At 32.5% G+C, this 27,412-nt stretch overlaps 1 protein-coding gene across 5 annotated transcripts in view; it reads left to right on the top strand.

Annotated features, from left to right (window-relative positions):
- The first annotated feature begins 985 nt into the window (after positions 1 to 985).
- LOC132706390 (alpha-tocopherol transfer protein-like) overlaps positions 986 to 27,412 on the top strand; it is a 29,601-nt gene continuing 3,174 nt past the window's right edge. The window contains exons 1-2 of one of the 5 annotated variants that reach the window (XM_060677704.1): positions 992 to 1,194; positions 21,337 to 21,479. In XM_060677704.1, coding sequence (XP_060533687.1) covers positions 21,341 to 21,479 — 139 coding nt within the window. In that variant the 5' untranslated portion in view covers positions 992 to 1,194; positions 21,337 to 21,340. Of the gene's footprint in view, positions 1,195 to 1,699; positions 3,093 to 15,951; positions 16,095 to 21,319; positions 21,480 to 27,412 lie in introns of those variants that run through there. The other 4 variants (XM_060677706.1, XM_060677705.1, XM_060677707.1 and 1 more) reach the window with 4 other exon arrangements.

Raw genomic sequence — 27,412 nt, 5'->3', positions numbered from 1 at the left:
CATCGCTAAACAAAATTCGGTTATGAAAATCGGGAACAACGGCAATTTCGTTTTGGGCCCATTCGACGAATCTACGCCTTACTTGATGATCGTTTGGCCTCAATTCTTGCACGAGTTGGATTTTATAAGCACGTAAACCAAGATACTTCCCCAAAATCTTCCATAAAGTGGATGGACACAGATTCAATTCCTGTGCTCGATGGCGGATGGACTCATTCGGGTCTTCCTCCATACTACGCTCTACAGCAGCAATAGCTTCTTCTGTACGCACCGTACGGCGTCTCTAGGGATGCGAGTTAATCGAATAAACTGCTCTGATTTTGTCGACGATAAAGTGGACGTAGTGCGCGATACGTATTCCGCACAGAACCATTATTTTCGAAATAAAATTGCACTATTTGCAAGCGTTGTTCAGGCGTGAGTCTATTCATGATGAATTGCCAAACCAAACTGAGAATAAATCGCTTGAAAGCTGTTAAATAGGTCGCCATCTTGAACAGTAATGCCACCTTAAAGTTCTATACATCGAAAAAAAAACACCCTATACAATGGGGATCAAAAACAATAAAGTCAATTAAATCAATTATTTTCTTGGTGCTACTTCTAGAGGTATATTTACACAAGAGGAAGTGGCACTGGTTTTCATTTGCGTTTAGAGTACTAACACTAATACTTAGTAGTTAATTGTTAGAGTAATGTTCAACATTTTTGTAGTTCCTAAGATATTAACACACCACTTTTGTGTAAAATTAAGAATTGTTTTTGATCATTTTGGCTAGTTTTAAAGGCTAACACAAATTAAAGGAAAAAGAACTATCCGAAGGCAGCAACAAAATGCCACTTTCATTATTTTTGAGCATGCCTATGGCCTTGTAACCCGAAACCGGCGGACCACAATACGTCGTCTCGGTCATCTCCAAAGACCATTGCAATTCATAACCACTTTCTCTCCGACCACGTGACCGGTCCCCAACGTCTACGTTGGTTAAGTCGCAACGAGGTGGGAACCCATTGGTCCGAACGAACTCATAAACCTGAACGCGTGTTTAGTATAAGACATTCAACGCTGTCTCCAACTTTCACAAAGCAGAAAACCAGCGTCGCTGTGCGTTTGTTTAAAACAATTCGGTGTGTTTGCTGGTGGAGTAGTGAGTCCGTTTTTGTTCTGGGATTTAAACTCGCGACGACGTGCTGGTGAGTATAGCTTTAAGTAATTCATTTAAACCGCGTAATATGTTATCGCGGAGTTGACCATTCAATTAGGTTATGTTCCGAGCGGAACTGAAGACCCGAAACAGGTTCGAGATTTTATGAGGCGAGCATCCTCGAATATTCTAATTTTAGATTTTAAATTGCTTTGTTTTCGATATACAGAGTGTCAAAGTTTAATCTTTTTCTTCTCAGCATAAAATTGGTAAGAGAAACCATTGTGAAGAAAATAATTTTTGATAAATTATAATAACTGGTTTTTGTAAATCTAAAACTGTTAAGTACCAAAATAAAGCCACAGAATGAATATTAATTAATATCAATGGGCGTTTTCAGAGTTCCGCTTGTGAATCTTCCTAATCACATAAATCTGTTGTTTTGAATATTTTTTTAACGCAGCAGTTTTTGTAAAAAATAAAAAAAATCGTTTTCAACGATACCCGAACTAAAAGAAACCATTATCAATTTATTGGGTGTTGTTTATTTATGTACGCTGCTTTAACAGGATAGATCGAAATTGTGGAGTAACATGAGAACACAAAATTAATTCCACCTGAAGGTTTCTACAAATAAGCGTTCTAGCGCGAAATTACTAATAAAATTTTAATGGTTGCGGCTAGTTATTATCTGCTCAGAAGAATTTGTGCTTAACGGTTCTGAGCTCGCAATTAAAAATATCTAGACCGCTATTATGGTTGAATTTATTGCGCATATAATACAAAGGAGAAAACTTTTAGAACATCGGAGATATTTAACTGCTCAAGTGTGTCGGGGCAATTAACCGAATTATGAATCATTTTCTGTAGAAACATCGCCGACAAGTCAAGAGGTAAGCGAAATAGATGAATTTCATTTTGAATTAAAGTTTTTAAATGTTTTAAAGTGTTTTATGTAGGATAAGATATTGAACCTACGAAAATAATATACAAGAAGTTCATGTAGTTACGAGATGCATGTATCGACAATATTGTTAATTGTTGATTCGATTGGATATCATGTATGTTGTATTAAATCCAACTGGAAAGCTTGAAGGCATTTTCTTCTTCAAGTGTCGGTCTTCACTTTGTCCACAGCAGATCTGATCAATGCTTACTCCATACCACTGATGAAGAGTTCTGAGGCAAGACGTTAGACCAGGACCATGTTTTCCCTCTATTTTTCATTGTATGGTTATATGAGGCAATTAATATCCTCCACCTTTCTTCTTTTAATATTATCAACCTCTCTATCTTTGTTCAAATATTGCAAAAACTGCTTGATTCGCGTCACTCTGTCCACCCACGATACCTTCAACATTTTGCGGTAAGCCCACATTTCGAAAGTCTCAATCCTCTTGCGTATTGTTACCGTGAGGGTATATGCTTCCATACAGTAAAATAATAAGCTAATGACATAGCAACGCAATAACCCTATTCTTAAGGGAATTCTGAAGGCTCTGTTGGTTTTGCATGTTCTTAAAGGATTCTTCTTGCTGGCTCTATTCTGTTTTTGATTTCTTGACTTGAGTCCCATTTGAGATATCTGTTAAGTTATAAGTTATATTTTTGTTTTTGCTGATACCTATCCATTTGGTTTTCTTTATATTAAAGCGTAGACCCAATGTTTTCTTAGCATTTTATGTATATTCTGGAGTGAATGATTTTCAAGAACAACTTCAATACATGGCTCATTAAACTGATCGTTCTATAATCTTTGCATTACCTGCAGTTATAACAGCCTCTTCTATTCGGATACGTACGCCACTGGCAGGCGCCGCAATTCACTTTAAACCAGTCTCTCCGAGCTCCATTAAATCCGAAAAACAACCCCCTACGCGCCCTCATCGCGACAGTCGCTACCACCAGAACGTTTCGGTAAGATGTCGGCAATCTGGGTCATCGAAAGTGAGTTGCCACATTCGGTTATATAATACGTGTCCATTCTTGATCTCGTGGAGCGTGCGCTTACGATACATCGCGAATGTTTTGCGCAAAGTTTACAAAGTTTTTTTTTAATGCGTATTAGTTGCGCCATCCGCCGATGTTAATGAGCTTACGGGCGGCAAGGTCAGCCAAATTACTATTGCTCTTAAGTTGAAAAAGCTGTTTGGTCGCCTATATTTTTCGTTTCAAAACGTGAATGACATATCCTGCGATTTACACGACGTCAAAGTAGTTGATTGCTTAAACGAAAATAACGGTTGCTGGGATCTCACAAGGCAGGCTTCGAATGAAATGCTCGTTAATAAGCGTCGCTTCTAATTTCAACAAATTCTAGTTGTGCACTCCTATGAACGTTTAATTTATTCCGCCCTCAATTTTCCATTCCTGAGATCCAGGCAGATACATCCGGGTTTAGAGTGCTATGGCGCTTGATCAGGAACTAGCAATCTTAGCATTTGTTCACAAAATTCCATAAATGGAATTACTGCTAGATCGTCTAGAAAAACTGGAGTTTTACAAAAAGGGAGGTTAAGTTGATATCTGCAGGTTTGATGTAGTTTTCGTTAAAATAAAAGGCCAAAAGTTGGTTTTAACTGTAATTTAATGAAAATGGGCTGGAAAGTGTGGAGTTGGGCTCATTTTTACAGTTTATGCTTCAAAAATTCTCCTTGGAAATGCGATTCTATACAAAAAGAGCGTTGGATGTAGCTTAGGGTAAATAATTTATTTTTGACTGGAATCTGCTCGAAATCGACTATAAAAAATGAAATTTCACTCATTTTTTTGTGGTTTACTTATCTAAACGTTGTTCAAAAGGCTCTAAAAAGTCTTGGATTTATTCTACGGATGACTAATGAGTTTAATAATAAAAAATCTTTAATATTTTTTTACATTCTTGTCAGACCCGTGTTGGAATATGCTACGCCAGTCTGGAATGCAATGTATTTTAAATATATCTAACCGCTAGAGAGATAGTACGCAGTTTTTGGAAAATGTAGAACAAATTTTGATTTACTATTTCTTTATAGAGTCAGAAACAATTTGATTGAATCTCTTTTCGTTTTGGAAAAAACATACTTTAATGGTAATCCCTACATTCTTCGAAACATCTAGATATCATTCAAACTACTCTCCTAACTCGGCAATTATCAGATGTACCGTACTTATAACAGGGTAGAGAACGCGTTCCTGGGTCTTGATCTATTTGCTCTGAGCTTTGAATCATTTAAACGACACTTAAGACGGTATACCAATTAACATACTGCAATAAAGGGCTGTAATTAGTTCTTAATTAGATTTAACTGGTAAAAAATAATTGAAACTCTGTAGGAACGACTTGTTATTAAATAAATAAATAAGGTCATTTGGAACAAAAACAGATTATAGGGTTTTTTGCTTGCTTTTTCGCATATTTTTTCTTTTAATGTGTTCAAAAGGTTTCATTTTAAAATTAGTTGCTTCAACGTCCACTAAACATTACGCGAAATAGACTGGGATAACAAACCCGACCCTAATCGTGACGTCACGTCCGAGAAAACCTCCAATTAAAATATTGATGAACGTGAGAGCGTGGTCACATTGCCCGCGACATCTGTGATCGTTAATTTTTTACTAACGCAAATCGATCTGCCGGTATATACCTGAAAGGGTCGCGTTTAACATTCTGCGGTTTAAATCGCGTTATTTAACCCCGTCGTGATAAATCGAAGGGGTGGCCCCCCCCCGATATCGAACCCAAATGGAAAATTTAACTTGCTTTCGCTCGGCGATTTCGTCCTGATGCGCGTTAACGTTCATAAACATTGTTTAAAACGATATTACTGGATTTAGCCACCGTCTGTGTCAGCAATTAGGGCAAAAACCTTTAAACGATTTACTTAATTGTTTGAAAATCGTTAGAAATCCGTAATAACGCAAACGGGGCGTAATTTAGGGGATTTGTCGTGCTAATTTCATGGTACAAACGCGTATTGTTTAGTGCCAAACGGGTTCCTAAATGTTTTAAAATGTAATACTAAGCTGCGCTAATGCATGAATGAAGATATTAACTTTCCATTTTGTCAATGAATATTATATACCCATTATAAAGCCTGAAGACGTTATACAATTTTTCATGAAAATATTTTGGCTTGTCGGCTACCAAATAGCAAGAAAAATGGCAGCTTGAAGTTGCGCGTGAACTTTTTTTTTATTGATAACAACAAAGTAAATTTTCATTACAATAATGTATGCCGCAGTATTTTAAAACAGTTCACATTACAATAACTTATTATACAGCAAAACATTAGTCAAGTACGGTTAATTTGAAACTGCATTTTGTCCGGTAAAGCCTGGAAGATACGCTGCAATTTTTACATCTATTTATGCATGTATTTTTCGCAGATTATTTTGGTAGAATTCTGTTTTTAAAGGGTGTTTTTAAAATAAACGATCCTTTTTAGCGTTTGTTACTGTTAAATTGCTAAAATTTAGGCAAAAATATTTTCGCCACGTCTATAATTACTTTAATATTAATTGATATTTTCTCCTTGGATTTTTCCTGTGCGATATCTAGTATCTCATAAAGTCATATTTAGAGAAGAGTCATCTTTCGGGATTTCGACTTTATTTACACTTTTCGTGGAGTAAAAATGCATGTAGAAAATGCATCGTGTCAACCGGGCGCAACGTAGCTTTACGCAGGACACATTGAACAATCTATAAGAATACCAAAGTAAATAAAACCTTGTTTTTTTGGTGCCATATCAATCCTAACAATAAATTAACTATAAATAATACAATTATAAATAAAATACTTAACTAATTATTTGTTAAAACTACATTTTTATATTAAGGAAGTTTTAAGATTACATGGAAGTAGTCAAACACCAAGAGTTTGTCTAATATCGGCTGGTATATATTATGCAGTGATTTATTTGTTGATATGTTTGTAGTATGTAGTTTATTACTATCCCAAGTATTATAATCCTACAATTCACTATTTACTTTTAATTCCTTGTTACATTTAAGTGTGGAATATAAAATTTCAGTTTCAATTAAATGACTCACCTTATGCGATGCAGTGACGGTCGTGAACGCAACAAAAATTACTATTTACTATTTGCAGGTTTAATCTAAACGGAAAATGTAAAAAAAAAGTAAAAATCATTTAGTCTCTCTTTTCTAAGCGAAAAAATGTTGAAGAAGCAACTGTACCTGCGATGCGGGCTTGGGCTAATGTTTAACAACGTCGACAAGCTTATCAAGAAAATTCCAATAACTTCAGAAGAAATGGGAACTTGGGATAATACAAGCGACTTTTACAGCAGTTATAAATTAAAAAATTGGTGAAAGTTCTTTGAGCGTATGACATGACATGCGTTCATGTGGCAGTTTGTTGAAATTATTATTTTTTTTAATTCATTAAGTTCTTCATAATAACGAGGATTTACTACCCATAAAAAGTACATTAGGAATTTTAGAAATTGCAATAAGTTTTAAGGAGTTTTTTTATTAAAGCATTATGACATATAGTTTATTATAATTAATAGTTTTCCGGTTTTATTTATCTGACTCTTCCGAAGAAGAATGTTCAATTTTATTTAGTAATTGCAATTACTCATTATACAACACTAAGTCATCGTTACTTTATATCTTTGTCTATGTTAAAGTTCTTGTACGTTTCCGGTCAGTTTTGGAGCATTCACTTTTAATAAATCGTTTTATATTATTATTAGACTATAATAAATTTCATCCTTACCGCATTGTAGGTTTAATAAAAATTGTTAGATTATTAAAATCATAATTAAGTTTTTTAATTAATTTTTGGCTATATTTTTTCATTGATCTGTTTCGAATTATGAATTAGTTCGTCTATAATGTAAAGCACTGACAATACTTTTGCAACTTTTTTGCTTAAATATATGCAATTAATATACTTTTTTTCTAAATTTAAAACGTATGTAATGCGACAACATTTTTGACATTTTTGTATTTTTTATTAATGGAAAGCCACCCAAATAATGATGAATAAGTAGTCTCGTATTAAAATGTTGATTATTTCTAAATTTAAGGCACCTGTGAATAAAAAACATGAACCTATTATTAAAATTAAAAAGCGTTCCATAAATGAGTGACGCGATATTGCCGACGGCGAATGCACGTTTCGTTGCTTATTAATGTTTTTTTTGCGCGACATTCAACTGAAATTGACGGTTAATCGTTTAATTTAATAATTAATTCAAATTAATAATTTTTCGGAACCCGATACCCAATTTAACGTCAGAGTGTCGTCAACGTTCGGCGAAATATTTTTTTTTTGATCGACGAGCAATTAACTTTTGTCCATTCTTAATTGTTATTGAATATAATTCGCGTTCCGGTGACGAATGTATTATTGATCTGAAATTTTATTGACGATGTTTTCGATAATTGCAAGTTCCAATTACGTCTGAGCCGGAATATCTTCAGAAAATCGGATTCAATCGAATCATTTATAATTTAATTTTTAAAATTGGATGAAAACTATTTTTTATTTGTTTATATGTTAATACAAATATTACAGCGTTATTTATTGATTATTTGCGATCAATTGATATGGGCGATTCTATTTTAACTGCGATTTTTTATGTCTTGTATTGTTTGTTCTCATTGATGTTTAATTAATAATCTATTAATGAAATTGTTGTATTAATTAGATGATGATGAACATATTCGATCATATTTTTTGTATAATATAATTTGTTATTCCGAGACTATCCATTACCTAAATATCAATACGGTGTCACACCCATTCCTAAAATTTATCTATAACTTCTTAATTTTTTTTTGTCGCAAAAATTAAATTAATGACATCATAAATTGTTATTTCGAATTTTTGAATTTGAAGTTATGTGACTCGAACGCCATCTATCTTGACATTTATGAAAAGTCTAGTAAATCATGTTGAGTGTTGATTACGAACATGGAGTTGATGAGACAGTGCAAAGGGTGTATATTCGGTACCTTGAATAAATGAGTTACCTTGGAACGGAAAATTAGAAATTTCCTTTCTCGTTCTTGGTGTGTTGAACTTGTAGTAAAAACCTTTCAATAAAACAGGCGAATAATATGTCCAGTTTTACAATCTTAGAAATTTTAAGTAGAGAATTAACAGTTAGAATGGATAAGTCAACGTTGATAATGTTTCGTTTTTACGATACGGGTCGTCAAACTTTTTCTTATCACTTAATAATTTAACTTTAATTTTTTTTGTCATAATGATCATCTAAAAAACAAAAAAAAAGAATTTAATGCATATCCATAGACAATAATTAATAAAATAATTTCCTTATCGTTTCCGCTAGATTTTATAACAAATATTATTATATCCACAATAACTTGAAGAAACAAAAAAGTTATTTTTGGTTGGTTTTTAGTTGCTTCATTCAAAGAATGCGAAGAAGTCAACAGAGTCTATTTTTTATCTCAAATAATGTCATGCCGGGCGCCACTGAACTTAATAACGCAGGATTCCTTTAATAATCGAAAGTCAAAGACTAAAGCAAAAGCAGCGTTTATTATTTTGTTGTTTGTATATATTTTGTAGTGCCATTTAAAATAATTCTTCAAGTTATATCTGAAATGAAAGGCCGACCTGAAAACCTAAAACTTCAAGAAATTGCTTTGTGGTTCGTTTGTTTTTTTTGGGTTTTTTTTCTTTCTAGAATTATTGGTTCATTTCTCTTATTACTATAATAAATATCAGGAAAGATGACGACTACGTCATAATAACGTAATCGCCATCTTTTCCGTTTTAATAAAATTATAATTTCATTAGAGTTGGTCGTTTTGTTGTCTCTTTTCTATTTCTATAGTTTCTCATACCTTGTTTATTGCTGTTACACCTTTTTTCCCGGTTTTCACCATATTTGTTCGAAGTCAGAATAAAAATTATCACTTTTTGTAAAACCAAAAGAAATTTTGCCAATATTGTTTAAATACAAAACAGCCATCTGTTTAGTGGAGACTAAATTTGAAGGTCACCCCATGAAATTGTGCAGCATTCCAAATTGATTGCGCGATATTGGTTGAAACCTGGGGAATTTTAAAATATTCGAAGATCATAGACAGCAATGTGAGCAAAATTTAAAATTTTGTGTGCAAAATTGCACTAAATTCAATGAGTATAATGTGGGAGAATAAAAGACGCTTTTATTGATTATTGTGATACTGTTTATGGCGACATAGAATTATACGAGGGACGGGGGACCTGACCGAGTCGAAGTTTGGAGAATTTTTGCCTAGACAAAAACTCTAATTCATTTCACTTTTTACTAACATATTTTTTAATTTTCCAAAGAAACTTTTACAGGCTACTGTAATAATATTGGATGGATTGAACTTGCTGATGTTTCGCGAGTCATCATGTTGGCTTCCCCAGCAAAGTCAAAAATTTCATTTTAGCTCTGAAGACGCAAGCGCATTTTGAAAATAGTAACATATTTTTTAGTTTTCTCCAAGTATTTATGCAATATGGAGTAATTTTAACTCATAGCTGGCGGCTAAAAATTATTTGTATGTTTGCATTTCGAAATTTTGAATACCGCCATTATCCACCTCGAAACAAAGCCAAGAACCGCTAAAATTTATATCATGTGTTATGTTTAAATTGATACCATTGATTCTTTAAGGGTTAAACAAGAGTAAAACTATAAACAAAATAATAATAATATAAGTTTATTCATATAAAATAATGGTAACTAAATAAAACAAACAATTCAAATAATTATTCGACCAAAAAAGTATCTAGTTTGAAAATTACATTTCTAATATAATTTTTTAACAGAACATTTTCTAACACATAGAGGAATTTCACAATATCCGCACATACAGCAAGTTTCTCTCCTTATGTCGTGAATTTTGCAAACTTTGCACCGTTTCTGTGGAAATTGTTTTTTCCTAAACTTTTAAGTTTTACAAGCCTGTGTTTTTATATCAACTGAAAGCCTACTTGGTGGATCGTCACGAGAAGCTCTTTTTGACGGGCCTTCAGAAACTTCTGCTTCTAAACCCACATTTTCTTCATTTTCTACCCAACTTCTAGCACCATCTAGTAAATAAGAGGTAAATTTTATTTTCTTTGCCGGGTTCAATTTCTTGTATATTACAAATGAATTAAATAATGCGCAGTTCAACATAAACATAAAAGCCTTTTTTGTCCATTTGAGACTATTTCTTATAATAGGATTATAAGCAAGGTATTGATATGTCAAATCGACACTGGTCATATACTTATTGTAATGTATAATACTTTCTGGTTTTTTGATAATTTCACCAGTTTTACGATTTATTTTACGGGTTTCTATGAGGCGAGCCTGATGTATCGTTGAGATCATTCTGACATATCTCTTGTCTTCCATACATGAATTAAAATTTCCTTTTTTCCACGGAAAACATTTTTTTTAACTTATTTTTTTTATATCTTGAGGTAACACATGATTTTGTCTAATTGTACCACATATTCTTATCTTCCTGGAAAGCAAATGCTCTGCTAATTCAACACTATTATAATAGTTATCCATGTAAACATGGTAAAGTCTGTTCTTAGATATAAGAAAGTGATTAACTGATACGAATTTAGGAAAGACCTGGGCAAGCTGTAAGAATGAAATATGGCCGAACAGGTCCGTACTTTGAGCTTTATAGAACCTCAATTTATTGCTTTTCGGTATAATGTTCGTGAAAATAAATGTCGTTAATATACATGTAGTTTTGGATTGTTGCTTTTGTGTCACATGAGGAAGGGATTTTAGTCAACTGCCTACTGTGATAACTTGCATTGTCCATTACAACGACCCTATTAGGAGGAATGTTTGGAACTAGTTTGTTTTTAAACCAACTTTCAAATAAATCAGCGGTGGTGCCTTCGTGGTAATCCAGAAAAGAATCTTTAATATTTTTCGCAGACAGAGAAAGTCCATTTGGAATCCGACCATCTTTAGAGTCAGCATGCAAAATAGTTATTCTTTTACCTCTTTTTGATGGCGCGTTTGTTTTACACTTATCGGTTGAGTCAACCCAACCTTTTTCCGGGGTATCATAAGTGTCGAACCAGGTTTCATCCAAGTAAATAATTAGCCTTTGTTGTTCTCTGTAAATCCTAATTTTTTCTACATATTCCAGTTACCATTTCCGAATTCTAAAAGATTCCGTTATCGTTTTAAATCTAAAACCCATATGTTGAATACACACTAAGTTATTTCTGTCACATGTAAAACCGGTTACATCTTCTTCAAGCCTCAAGCCTCCTAATTAAGATATCTAATGTAGGCGCGCTTTGTTCCTCGTATAACTGGTAAATTTTACGCCGTATTATATCTTGATCACTTTCATCTACACTGGAGAAAATGTCGCTTCTTTTTTTCTTCGCTGAAATGCAGAATTTTCGTCAATGTGGCCGTTTCTTTTAAAGATGCTTGCTTGCTGGCACCACGTTCAATGAGAGTCAAATAAACATTGTTTTTATCTTCCTTAGTCTGAATAGAATAGTGTTTTCTACATTTGGGCGGGAGTATCTCCTGAGATACACTAGACTCGCACATATTTTGCATAATTCGCACACGATTCAACACACGTTGTATTACACAGTAGTATACCAAACCAAAGAATATTAAACACAGGTAGGTATAAAACTATTTTCTATTACGGACCACAATTTTACCTGAATTTAAATTCCGAAATTTTAGGTAGTAATCTTGTTGCATTGTATGTTAATGACCACCCTTGGATAATCCCATTCAAAAGCAATTGGCCACTTTCATATATCTATAAACAGACCATACCAAATATTTTCATATTTATCTAAAAGATTTTTTAAGAGATTTTGCAACTTTTGTCCACTTGCATTGTAGGATTTAAAGTTCGTTATGTATGCACTTTGCGATTCGCATAACATTCTGACAAGCATACAATACTAGTTAGCTTGCTTGGAACCTTAAACGGCCTCTGTGGGGGTATCATTGCCTCATCCAATGAGAGATTTTGTTTGGGTTACAAACTGTCCACATTTATTTAAAAAATATTCTGTTATTGGTTCAATTTTGAAGAGCCGATGTGCGTTTTCTGGAGTTTCATCATTATTACAAAAATGTAATGATAGTATTATTTGTCTAAACCTATTTCGAGGCATAACTTTGATATCTGTTTGTTTCCTTTACGAATAATTTAAAAAAGTCATCGCCAATAAACCAGTCCACTGTATCTTGTATATTTTTAGGATTTTTTGGAAATACTTTAACACCATTATTTTCCAAAAATGCATTTATATTTGTATCACTATCATTTTCGGACCCGTGTGTAGTTGTTGTATTGTTTTCGTTTTCAAACACTGTACCATCGGAATCGCTGCTCTCAGAATCACTTATAGGTAAAACCCTTCTTTTAGTATTGATTACAATGGCTGAATCATCGCTCTCATCTGTATCATTTTCATCCCCAGATAGTACATCAGCATAAAACTCATTAGTCTTGCATTGCAAATATTATTCCATTCAAAATCGTCTTCTTCCATTATAAAGCGGGTTAAATAATAAATTAATCTATATTTATTTAAAAACTGATAAAAAAACACTTAAAATAAATCGACCGTTTGATGGCGCAAAGTTATTCTGTCGAAAAACGTACCACTACGTTAGCGGCTACTGGATTTTAAATAAAAAACGACGTATTATTACGTCAGCGACTACTGGATTTCGACCATAAAATGACGTATTGACGTAATGACGTCAGCGGCCAGTAATAAGTTAAATAGGAAGTCGAAAGCTACATGAAATAAAAACGCCTCTTTCTGTCGAAATCGGTAATACAAGGCGTCCTGCGTTTCGAGAAACTCCCGACAGCAAATAACTTCTCGCACGCAAACTGGCAATTTTGCTTTGGTAATAACTCAGCAATAATTATTAATTTTCAATAGGTATTAGAAGAACGTTGGAAAGTGCAAACGAATTGCACAACGGTCACTCCGTGGTCCGTTTTAAAATCGTTGTTCCGCGGCCTCGACAGGCGTTATAACAATAATTATTGTATTTTCTCGATGTATCGTGCAGCTTTTTTTTCTCCACTTCGCGGTTACTTAACTTAATCCGCTCTAGTTGTTGCCGAAGTAAAAGTGCGTCGGCGCACATTGGAAAATAATCTCCCCGCGTAGATAGTAATAATATTAATAATTTCGAGTCGTTTCGGAAATATTCGAATAATCGTAAATTATACAGCTAGATAAATTTAACGGGCAATAAAAATTATTTTCTCCACTTGTAGTCCAGTTTTCTTTGTTTCGTAGTTGTTTTTTTCTAAATTATTAACGTGTTTGTGAAACAATTAGGGGAATATACAGGGTGTCCAAGTACGGATGGTCCCAGAAATTTGAAAAAAATTCTGAAATAAAGTTTCTGAAAAAAATCTAATAATTAAAAGGGTTACTGCATTTTAATGATTTTTTTTATTAAAATTTTATGACTGTCATTATTAGATAGTCAAATGAGCGCCCAACAACCCGATGAAAATCGCATCTCGATATCTTTATCCTAACCTAAAATATAAATAAAAGAGTATGACCCTTCGCTTTACGGGTTGACATTTATCAAAATAAAGTGTTCTTTATCTTTTTTATTCTTTGTACAATACCAAATTTAGTATTATTTAGTATTAACTCAAAGATCCTCATTAGTAATTAATTTTAATCACTCGTTCTGTCACTAGTCAATGGTTTACGAGTAATTTTATTAATTATTGACGTATTTAATGTGAAAAACAATTTAAAAAATGAATGCCATTGCAAATTATCAAGATTGCCATCAAACCACCATTTTTTATCGTCATTATTCGTTGCTGGTCGGTTTTTTTGGGGTAACTTCAGAACCTTTAAATTCTGCAACCATTTTCTAATTTAAACATCTTCGTATGTTTTATAGTTTCTATTATCCCCATGATATTGGTGACAGGTGACCTGAGATTGTTACGTTGCTTATAGATTCCTATAGACTCTCGGATTTTTCGTTGGTAGAAGAATTGATTACATGCAAGAATTTCAGTTTTGTCGAATAATTAATAATTAATAATAATTTTTCGTCTGGTCTCTCCAATGTATTCTTTACCGCATATACGCTGTAAACTCCTAGCATCTCAAATGGAATTTTGTCTTTGGCGGATCGAAGATGTTGAGAGACTTTTGGTATATCTGGTTTTGACGCTATATTTGTTTAGATATGTGGTTAGTGATGTTTTGAATGTAAGGCAATTGTGGCCTCATTGCTATTCGAAGGTTGTGGTGAAGGGTATTTTGTGATGGAACGCTTAATATCTTTAATGTGGAAATTATGATAGTGGTGTTTCAATTTTCACGGCTCTGTAAACAAGAGATGATTTTTGAGCCGGATGGTGGTGTGACTGCATTAAGGTATCGGTCTGTGTAAACACAATGTTAAGAATATATTGAAATTGAATAAAATCCAAGAGTCTGTAGAAGTCTATAAGCAACCTCACAACCTTAACCGCGACTCAGGTCTTTACCTGTCACCAATATGGAAATCAGTCATCATTTAGCTCCGCCCCCCTCATGAAATATATAAGCAGGTACAGAGTAAAATGCGAGGCAGCCAACAGGAAATTCGACTGAACAAAAAGCGATGCAGGAGGAATCCAGAAGTTTTTTAAAAAGTATTACAGTAGTCTGTGGGAATATCTTTGAAAAAAAAAAAAATACTTCATTAATTTCTTTTTAAATGGTTACTTTATTCGGAGGTTATTTTTTAAAGTTTTGTACTTTAGTTACGTTTAAAATGGTTCGTATCTAGATAAAAACCAACGCATAAAGAAAAAAGGCAAGGAACAAGCAAATGATTAGATTATTAAACGACGACAGGTATAATGTGTAATTTTCGGAAACGATGTTCAAGTTGAAATTCAAGAAATCAGCTCTTGTTAACAATTCTGCAATTGATAAGTTCGTTTCCGTCAGCATGTAACAGAAGAACTGAAAAAAGCTTATGGTACTTTAAATCTAATTTATTCTTGTAGATACTGCTTATCACAAAAGACCAAGAGGTTGCTGTGCGACTCTATGGTCTTGTATCAGCTGAACCACTGTTCTAATGTTTACGGATCGAAAAACGTCAAAACCCATGCTTGAAGTTGATTTATGAAAAAACAATTTGAAATTTTCAATTTCAATAGATTCAAGTTGCATATGGCGTTTTTTTTTATTTCAAGATCAATAAAAATAAGTCACTTCGCTATCTGTTTAATAAAATTTCCTTCAATTCATGGGTTTAATTTGTGTAATAGAGGATTGTTGACTGTACCTCAGCACAGGGGAAGTATTTTTGTTCAACTTTTCCTCTTATTCTCCTTTTATTCCTACCTTTTCCCTTTTCCTTCCTTCTTTTATATTTATTGATAATTTACCTTATGCTGCATGTTTTCTCAATTTGCTTACACTTATGTATATCTATTGTAATTTTTAATGCTGTTAGCAATAAAAGTTTATTATTATTATTTATATTATTCTCATTATTATTATTATTATTACAGTAAGAAAGCGTCTGGAATATAATTATTGTATTAGGCAAGAACTTAGTTTTTGGAAAAAATTCCAAAATTACGTATTGAGGCGAAACCGAATATTGGTGAATTAACTGTTTTTTCGTGGCCATTTTCAATCGAGCATTGTTTTTGAATAATTCAGCTTTCGCTTGGGTTTTATTATTTATAAACTTTTACGTTGTTCGGGGTCCATCGATTTTCGCGGTTATCGCGTTTGCGATAAAATATTCACGCAATTTTCTCCATAAAGCACCGGGAGGCGTTAAAACTTCATCCGTCTCGGGATAAATACGAACTTTGTGGTTCGCTCTTGATACTCCTGGATTAGTATTGGGTGTTCGCAAATTCCATCCAAGGCTTGTATTTTTGAATTGATAATAGTAGTATTTCAGTTAAACGAAAGTGGTAAGTTAACAAATTCGAATTCAAATTATATTTGGTGATACTATAATTAATAATAATTGTTTTTACAAGTTATTATAAATATTTTTTTTTCACGTATTGATTCACGGATGGAAAAATGTGATGACACTATATTCCGGGATATCATCCGTTCGCTTGTTAAACTCCGACTGGAATCCTGCAGACGTTTCGGCAAAATCTCACTTGGCATCTTCAATGCTCGCGCTCCGAAAACACTTCGAACAGGATTCCAGTCGGAGTTCAACGAATAGATATATATATATATATATATATATATATATATATATATATATATATATATATATATATATATATATATATATATATATATATATATATATATATATATATATATATATATATATATATATATATATATATATATATATATATATATATATATATATATATATATATATATATATATATATATATATATATATATATATATATATATATATATATATATATATATATATATATATAAGTCTCTGTACACCGTGTGCCACATAAAACGATATGGAGAAAAAAAGGAGAAGTTTTAAAAAATTGTAATTTTCTTTTTATTCAGATATCAATTCTAGGACAAAAAATGAGATAATTTTGTAATTTATCTTATAAATATAAATATAAAACCTATTCCTAAATATATAGCTTGATTGAAAATACCTAATAAGAAAAGCAAATAATTAAAGTTTATAGGCTAACTAAACAAGGTAAGCAATTTGAATAAATAAATCTATAAATCAAAAAGTGAACTAGAAAGAGTTCGTTAATTCGATTCATAAAGTTTAGTTACAAATGTTCCTCTTAAATTTCTCGTTTCATCTGTCCTCAAAACAATAAAAAAATATCAAAATATTTAAAAATGTAGTTGGCTATGACATCACAACCTTTTTGTTTTGACGCATTAAGGTATAAACAAACTTTGACATTTCTGTTTGTTTTTGTTGTTTTCCATATTTCTATTTAAAAAGCATGGAGTATTATATCTTTAAATTCAACAAGAATTTATGCGGGTGTTATCTTAAACCTCGAATATCTCAAAAAATAAGAAAAATTTAAATATAAGATAAATTAGAAACTTACCTTATTTTTTATCCTAGAATTGATATCTGAATAGAAATATGGGGAGTTCCCTTTGAAAATCTTGAGATTTTGTTAATTAAATTCGCCAAAACGGTACCACCTATTTGGGACACGCTGTATAATCTGAGGCGCACCTGTCAAACTGTAGTGTAGTGCATCATTTCCTTAGTCTGTGGTTAAATTTTCGTTGCAATACCTGGATCTGTAGCGTCAATACACCATTTTATATGGAGCAATCAAAATATGAAAAAAACAACACAAACCCTCAATGTCTGCCTAAACTATGCGAAATTCAAATAGGAATTTCTTAAGAAAGCGACCTTTGTTTTAACCAAAGATCCCAAAAATGTCGAACAGAGCATTCTATTTAAAATAACAAAGTTGATGTCGGGGCGGACAGTTTTGGGACACCCTATATCAACAAAATTATAATGTTTTAAATCTTCAGTAGAATCGAGGAGACTTTTGTACGAAACTTTTTTTCCGATCTACTATGGGTTTCCAGATCGTATAGTGGATCGTTTTATTTGGCACACGGTGTACATATCCCAGCACAATTCATACTTCCGAAAATGCAATTTTATGCAAAGTTATAAAAGTCCTTTTTAATTTTATTACATTTTTACCACGCGTATTATAATAGTGTAGAGATAACGGCTTTTATTTACAGAATAAGACGCAACAACTCGTTTGGCAATATCATGATATGCAACTTAATATACTATGGTTTTACTTCATCATCATCATCAAACTACTCTAAAGTACTCTAAACGTATATGCAGAATGATCCGTGAATTAATAGACCATGGGAACATTTGGAAAAGGAAAGATTGTGATAAACTACCATTACCATAGAATCATTGAACTAATTGAAAATATGGCGCTAGTAACTGTGGTTTTTCCGTGCTAAATGTGGATTAAAATGAAAACCCAAGTATTTTATTTTATTATAGCATTTATATTATATACAACACTATTCTCTGGAAAGCCACGCCAGAAATTTCGAATCTCGAGTAAAGCTGGCTAACCACAAATATTTGCTTTGCTTTTCTTCTTCGTCTTTCAATACGGTAAGATGTAGCATATTTATCCTAGTAAAATGTCTTCGGATCTTGTTTTGATTGGTACATTATTCTTTCGCATTTTTGGCAATTTGTCGTTCACTCTTCTTAGGCGTTTATTTGAGAATGTAACCCCTTTTGTCACGTCCTCGATTTCACTTTGTTCTCTTAGGTCTTCATTACTCAATTTGTCGTATAGTGATATTCCTAACATAGATTTCACTGATAATTCGATCTTGTCTCTTTTTATATGTGCTTTTATATATCCTTTTTTGTTTACATATTCCTTACTTCAATTTGTCGTATAGTGATATTCCAAACATAGATTCCACTGATAATTCGATCTTGTTTCTTTTTATATGTGCTTTTATATATCCTTTTTTGTTTACATATTCATTACTTCAATTTGTCGTATAGTGATATTCCAAACATAGATTCCACTGATAATTCGATCTTGTCTCTTTTTATATGTGCTTTTATATATCCTTTTTTGTTTACATATTCATTACTTCAATTTGTCGTATAGTGATATTCCAAACATAGATTTCACTGATAATCCGATCTTGTCTCTATTTTATATGTGCTTTTATATATCCTTTTTTGTTTACATATTCATTACTTCAATTTGTCGTATAGTGATATTCCAAACATAGATTTCACTGATAATCCGATCTTGTCTCTATTTTATATGTGCTTTTATATATCCTTTTTTGTTTACATATTCATTACTTGAATTTGTCGTATAGTGATATTCCAAACATAGATTTCACTGATAATCCGATCTTGTCTCTATTTTATATGTGCTTTTATATATCCTTTTTTGTTTACATATTCATTACTTCAATTTGTCGTATAGTGATATTAAAAACATAGATTTCACTGATAATCCGATCTTGTCTCTATTTTATATGTGCTTTTATATATCCTTTTTTGTTTACATATTCATTACTTCAATTTGTCGTATAGTGATATTCCAAACATAGATTTCACTGATAATCCGATCTTGTCTCTATTTTATATGTGCTTTTATATATCCTTTTTTGTTTACATATTCATTACTTCAATTTGTCGTATAGTGATATTCCAAACATAGATTCCACTGATAATTCGATCTTGTCTCTTTTTATATGTGCTTTTATATATCCTTTTTTGTTTACATATTCATTACTTCAATTTGTCGTATAGTGATATTCCAAACATAGATTTCACTGATAATCCGATCTTGTCTCTATTTTATATGTGCTTTTATATATCCTTTTTTGTTTACATATTCATTACTTCAATTTGTCGTATAGTGATATTCCAAACATAGATTTCACTGATAATCCGATCTTGTCTCTATTTTATATGTGCTTTTATATATCCTTTTTTGTTTACATATTCATTACTTCAATTTGTCGTATAGTGATATTCCAAACATAGATTTCACTGATAATCCGATCTTGTCTCTATTTTATATGTGCTTTTATATATCCTTTTTTGTTTACATATTCATTACTTCAATTTGTCGTATAGTGATATTAAAAACATAGATTTCACTGATAATCCGATCTTGTCTCTATTTTATATGTGCTTTTATATATCCTTTTTTGTTTACATATTCATTACTTCAATTTGTCGTATAGTGATATTCCAAACATAGATTTCATTGATAATCCGATCTTGTCTCTATTTTATATGTGCTTTTATATATCCTTTTTTGTTTACATATTCATTACTTCAATTTGTCGTATAGTGATATTCCAAACATAGATTTCATTGATAATCCGATCTTGTCTCTATTTTATATGTGCTTTTATGTATCCTTTTTTGTTTACATATTCATTACTTCAATTTGTCGTATGGTGATATTCCAAACATAGATTCCACTGATAATTCGATCTTGTCTCTTTTTATATGTGCTTTTATATATCCTTTTTTGTTTACATATTCATTACTTCAATTTGTCGTATAGTGATATTCCAAACATAGATTTCACTGATAATCCGATCTTGTCTCTATTTTATATGTGCTTTTATATATCCTTTTTTGTTTATATATTCATTACTTCAATTTGTCGTATATTCCAAACATAGATTTCACTGATAATCCGATCTTGTCTCTATTTTATATGTGCTTTTATATATCCTTTTTTGTTTACATATTCATTACTTCAATTTGTCGTATAGTGATATTTCAAACATAGATTTCACTGATAATCCGATTTTGTCTCTATTTTATATGTGCTTTTAGATATCCTTTTTTATTTACATATTTGCTTCTACATATAATATATTTTTGGCATCCAGAAGTAGCAAAAATGCAGAAGCTTTCGTTATTTGTGCTTGAATTTCTCTTGTGAAATTTCTATAACTCAACATGTTCAAGGATTTTTGTATTAATTTCTAATTTACATCTTTACTTCTTAATTGAAAAGAAGAAATGGCAGTTGCTCGCCTATTACAAAATTCTCCGTTTTGAACATTCAATTGTGCTTTTTGTGTTATCAGTTTAAAATATTTGATGAAAAGTGAACTAAATACAATAAAATATGATCTTTAAACCTGTCAATTTAAAAAAGGCAACATAATAATACTAAGCAAATAAAATTTATTTTGGTTGCTAACAGAAATTTTGCTAACAAACAATATCGCATTTTAAAACACCGTAGAATAAATTACTATAATTTTTTTTAGCCTAAATATACGGCGCTGTATATCAGTTATGTCAATTTTTATTTTAAGATTGCCGCTTAAGGCCCTTAAAAGCAGTTTACTGTATTCCAGAAATGGTGAGTCATTGGTACAAATAATGAAATATATTTATTAGCGCTAAACAAATTACTTATTGAAATGAACTGAATCGATTTAAATTAGTTGTATGCGCTGTCGTTAGCTCACATTATATGCGGTCCGTAGGGTCAAGGCTATAATTCAATGTCCCTCGGAGCAAGTGAAATGGATATTTCATAATAATTGTCGTGTTTACCGCAAGTATATATATACGTTAACGCAAAATAAATATTTCCACACGAAAGCAATTTGCAGACATGAATCACGATTTGCGATGGTTCTATGGCGAACGTTACTTTTCAGAACAATGACGTTAGTGCAACCTTCACCGGAACTTCAGATCAACATCAGGAAGGCGTTGAACGAGGACGTCACCACGAGAGACTCGGACCTACAACACATCAAGGAATGGCTTCTGAAACAGCCCCATTTACCGGACACTTGGGGTGGGTAGTGAGAGAGTTTGTTGGGGCAAAATTATTTAACAAAATATGCTTACGACGTGAAGGCAATAACATCAAGAAATTAAAATAAAAAATCATGAACGCAAATATTATGTAGTTAGTGAAAATTCTAGCACATAAGGGGTGTTTTTTTTCGATATATAGAACTTTAAGTTGCAATAAAACAACGATGGATTATTCGATTGACATGAATTTTATTTATCCGAAAGATAATCTTGTCGCATTACATTTTAAATATGATTTCTGGCATATGGCCGCCACGGCTGGCGCGGATGTAGTCCAATCTAGACGTCCAATTTTCGATGACTTTTTCCAACATTTGTGGCCGTATATCGGCAATAACACGGCGAATGTTGTCTTCCAAATGGTCAAGCGTTTGTGGCTTATCCGCATAGACCAATGACTTTACATAGCCCCACAGAAAGTAGTCTAGCGGTGTTAAATCACAAGATCTTGGAGGCCAATTCACAGGTCCAAAACGTGAAATTATGCGGTCACCAAACTTGTCTTTCAAAAAATCGATTGTGGCACGAGCTGTGTGACATATTGCGCCGTCTTGTTGAAACCACATCTCCTGGACATCATGGTTATTCAATTCAGGAATGAAAGAGTTAGTAATCATCGCTCTATACCGATCACCGTTGACTGTAACGTTCTGGACATCATCGTTTTTGAAGAAGTACGGACCAATGATTGCACCAGCCCAAAAAGCGCACCAAACAGTTAGTTTTTCTGGATGTAACGGTCTTTCGACATAAATGGGGCAGTTTTGTTTGTTGACGTAGCCATTCAACCAGAAGTGCCCTTCATCGCTAAACAAAATTCGCTTATGAAAATCGGGAACAACGGCAATCTCGTTTTGGGCCCATTCGACGAATCTACGCCTTACTTGATGATCGTTTTGCTTCAATTCTCGCACGAGTTGGATTATGTAAGCACGTAAACCAAGATCCTTCCGCAAAATCTTCCATAAAGTGGATGGACACAGATCCAATTCCTGTGCTCAATGGCGGATGAACTTTTTCGGGTCTTCCTCAATGCTACGCTCTACAGCAGCAATAGCTTCTTCTGTAAGCACCGTACGGCGTCTCTGGGGATGCGAGTTATCGATAAGAGTAAACGTGGTGCGAAAACGTTCCATGGTTAATCGAATTAATTGCTCTGATGGACGATTTTATCGACGATAAACTGGACGTAGTGCGCGATACGCATTCCGCACAGAACCATTATTTTCGTAATAAAATTGCACTATTTGCAAGCGTTGTTTAGGCGTGAGTCTATTCATGATGAATTGCCAAACCAAACTGAGAATAAATCACTTGACAGCTGTTAAATCGGTCGCCATCTTGAACAGTAATGCCAACTTAAAGTTTTATACATTCAAAAAAAACACCCATTACTTACGTATACAGTGCGCAAATTATTAAAAGAACCACCATTTGAAATTTTCGTAGATGAATTCCTCTTATAGGGGTGAGATTCGCCCTTACAACTTAGATAGGGAGGGCGGGTGAAATGGTACCTCATTTTAAAGGTTTTTGTTATAATTTTTCGAAAATAAAATTTTTGTTGCGAAAGTTAAAATAGAGCAAAGAAAAAATCTTTCTACAATTTTCAACGCAGTTCACAATTTTCGTACGGTTTTTATGGTGAAGACTGTACTTAATGCGCGTGGTTAATTAGCTTCTTGAGATACTTAATCCAGATAAGTTCAGCGTCACAAATGACTTTTAAAAATGATTTATTTAATTTCTTTATAAAAGTAACTACCAAAAAATTTAAATCAAATGCTCAAAATTGTTACCATCGTCTTCCCTGCATTAATAAAGTCTTTCTTCAAAAGCCCTTCTGATATTTTACAACATTTCTGGAGTGATTCTTCGGCGTTCATCTACTATTTTATTACGCAGTTCTTACAGAAATCTTGGTCTAGTTTGCTTTTTAAATATCCACATAAAAAAAACTCGAAGTCTATATCTGGAGGCATTGCGGGCCATTCGATCGCTCTTGCTGTAAATGTTGATTGTTGATGTTATGCTACGAGTTATGACAAATGATAAATTTTTGCAAACACTTTAAGGACATAGTCTTCTGGAACATTTGCACTGCATAACACTTTTATGTTTTATTTTGTTTATTTATGATTGATAATTTTTTAACATTCATATCAGATGAAACGATGGCTATTATCTCTAATGTAAATGAATTGCCATCCAAAGTCAAAATTAAATAATATGCCTTTTCTTCAAACATTTTTCTGTTAGTTTACATTCGTCAGAAAAACAAATGTCATAAGATAAATGTTGATTACTAATTAATCGTTTTATTTTATAAGGGATACACATTTACTACATCAATTGTAATAATGACAAAGACAAAGGAAAACAGCTGTTAAAACAAAACAAAAAAATATAAACTGCCAACTGACCCAATTTTTATTATCTGCAACTATTCTAATAGGTTGATGGCCCAACTAACTTAAAAAATAACGTTATAATTAATCGATTTAAATAAATTTGTGCAAAAAAAAGTTTTTATTTTTTTAATTTAACACAATTGTGAAAGCCTTTCCAATAACTTCAACAAAAGGTGGCACTTGTCCCAAATTTTTTAGTTAAATATTAGTTAATGGTGAACCTCAACCTGTTTCCGGATGTTGCAAATCAGTTACAGAAATGTGGAAAACAATCTTTTTGGGCCACGCTGATTATCAAATCGGATATTTCGAAAACTCATAGACAACATTTTTCAATCTTAGCTTAGTCGTATATTAAGACATATAAACAGTAACTAAAAAAATACAAATATACAAACATATTTTAACACAATATGATATTGTTAAAAATAAATTTACATTTTTCCCTTATAAAACAGTTTATATTATTCGGGAGAAAGTTTTCTAGTTTTGCATTTTTTATAATGGCTTTTTTTTTATATGGAGCCGTTTTAATTGGGAATTTCAATAGTCTTTTCGCAAAATAACACAAATTGCGAAACGAATTGTATTTGTTAATTAAAATCGCATTCAAATTGCATTCGAATGCTCGGCGGCCGTGAAAAAAAAAATAATTGAAATATTAATCGAAAATTGGAGCATTGTTCGAAACTGAAAACAAATTAAATTGGTTCCATGTATCATATAATTGTTGTGTACGAGCGATGTGTTTGTTTAATTTTTTTCGAAACGAAATGTAAATATGGAGTAGGGTTTTAATGCAAAATTCGTTTTTAAATAAATAGCGCTGATTACTGATGCAATTCAGTATGGTTTTCATTTTAATTGTAATTTTTCTTCGACCCGAATTAGTAATCATCAAAATGATGAACAATGGAACAGCGAATAATAAATGCCTCAAACATGTATCTCAATGGATAACAGTATACATAAAATATGTCTGGAATTTCGAGAGAAATAAAATATCACATTAACATTCCCAAATAATAACCATTAATAAATTTTCATAAACTGACATAAACAATATGAGTACAACAAAAAAAAACGCAAATTATAAAATAAAGAATTACAATGGCGATATACAGGGTATACGAGGAAGTGTGCGAAATCTCTGAGATTCAGATTGAACAGAAAAAAATTACATTAATCTAATGTTTTCTTCTTTACGGAGATATGAGCCTCTAAAGTACCTTAAAAAACTTTCAAGGTACTTGACATAATTTAGTAAAATTTAATGCGATGTTCACTAATAAGGACCCCATAAATTAGAATCATATAACAATTTAGCTAAATTAGCTCATACTAAGTTGTACAACTAAACTTAAATGTTTTACTCTCCTGTATAATTAATTGAAAGAAAAGGTAAAATAATAATAAATGATTTAATGTTTCGTTGTTATTAAATCTAAGCAAATTAATTAAATGAATTAATATTCAGTCAGTCAATAGTTAAATAACAAATTAGAATAAATTTAGCAAATAAAAAAAGTGGGTTCATTTTTCTCAATAAAAAAAAAACATTTCCTGCGATATAATTTTGAGGGTTCTATCACCATAGGGCGGGCCCGTAGGATAGAAAATTATAGAAACTTATCATGTTCTTTTTTCGTGTTGGGTAAAAGTGGGATAGATGCCCCACTTTTTGTAAGCTGACTATAACTTTTTTTTTAAAGCACTATTCGAATGAGTTAACTATTTGTAACAACTATAGTCCTTATACTTACTATCTACTCATACCATCATTCAATGCATACCGTAGATTTGTAGATATTCGGCTCTAAAAAAACTTATTGTTTGAGGATAGACGCGTACTGTATGGGGTAGTTGCCCCTGGCAAAATTGCGACATGAGTCTAGATGCCCTACAATCGGATAGATGCCTCCGTAATAAAGAAAAAAATTCGTAGAAAATTAAATAAAATGTTTACTTGCTTTCTTAGTTGAAATAATATATTATAAGGTTTTCTTATCCAAATATACCGTGAAACTAAAGGAAATGGCACTTTTATAGGAACAAATGGCTCAGTCTTTCAATCATTCTATGGGTAAACTTAGCAACTTAACAACGTGTATTACAAATTATTTAAAACTAAATTTAGGAATAATAAAACTTAAAACAAATCGGTCCCTTGGGACTTCTTTGGACAAAAAACAAAGCTTCCTTTTCAAAAAATCTAACAGTAATCAAAATTTTCAAATAATCGACAAATATAGAGATACTGTTTACTTTGGCCAGGTTAGCTTTTAGAGCTGCAAGCTTCTTCTTGTGTCCACATCTATTACAGTAATCGCCGTATAGAGTGCAATCTTCGTGTAACCAGAGTTTACACATCAGGCACTGAATCCAGTCCGCCGTGGACTTGGTACTTGCATAGTCATCGAAACATTCTCTGCATTGAGTATTTTTTTATCGGATTTAGTCTGGTCAGAATCTGATTCATCGAACTCTTGTTCACTTTCAGACCTAAACCTCGGTCTTTTCTTTTTAGGAACTGATTTTTCGTTGTTTTTTCTAAGTTTGTCTCGTGTTTGCTTCTTCTTAGAGTTAATATGTTCTTCTGAATTTAAAATGGCAGCACCTTGCTTGCCTCTTTTGTATAATGGAACAGGAATTTTCGGGATAGGTGAACAATCGTTAAGATATTTACTTGGAGTTATGACTTCTACAGTTTCAGGCTCCCTATTGATAGTTGACGACGATGGACCAGGCTGGGGCTCAACATAATATGAATTCACATCGGCGAGTTCCTTTGCCACTGGTTGGTCTTGAGCAAGGTTTCCTTCATCTAGATTTTGAATTTTTACGACCGGTGAACATTCTTTAAGATAATATTCACCTGGAGTTATGACTTCTACAGTTTCAACATTATGATTCTGAGATTGGATGGACGGACTGACATTTCCTTCTAAGGGAATAACAAGTGCGTCCGCTGCAAGATCTTCATATAGTAAGAACCCGAAATCAGGCTCCCGCTCACTATTGACAGTTGATGACGATGGATCAGGCTGAGGCTCAACATAATATGAAGTCACATCAGCATTAGCGTCGAGTTCCCTAGCTACTGGTTGGTCTTGAGCAAGGTTTCCTTCATCTAGATTTTGAAAGCTGTTATCAGAGATAGCAAAGTAGCTGTCGGGAATAGCAGAAGGATTGTACGGGAAAATACCACATGCACGAAACCCATTCACAACATTAGAAGAGGTAGCAGCGCGAGCCCATGCGTCACCTATTAATTTACCAGCAATGTATCGATTTATTTTTCGATCTTTTTGACTCAACATCCAGTTTTTAGTTTCCGAAGCGAAGTAAGTTTTGAAAGGTTTAAAAAAACTCCGATCCAGCGGTTGTAAAGCCTGGGTAGTGTGGCCTGGCAAAGAGAACAATAATATGTCATTTTCTTGTGCTAATTCTAGCAAATCAATAGCAGTAGTGTGAGATGAATGCCCGTCAAGTATAAGCA

The sequence above is a fragment of the Cylas formicarius genome, unplaced genomic scaffold, assembly GCF_029955315.1.
Source record: "Cylas formicarius isolate icCylForm1 unplaced genomic scaffold, icCylForm1.1 PGA_scaffold_8__14_contigs__length_24414737, whole genome shotgun sequence".
Taxonomy (NCBI): Eukaryota; Metazoa; Arthropoda; class Insecta; order Coleoptera; family Brentidae; genus Cylas; species Cylas formicarius.
Note: the sequence above shows the minus strand (reverse complement) of the source record. Positions and strands in the feature narration are given on the sequence as shown.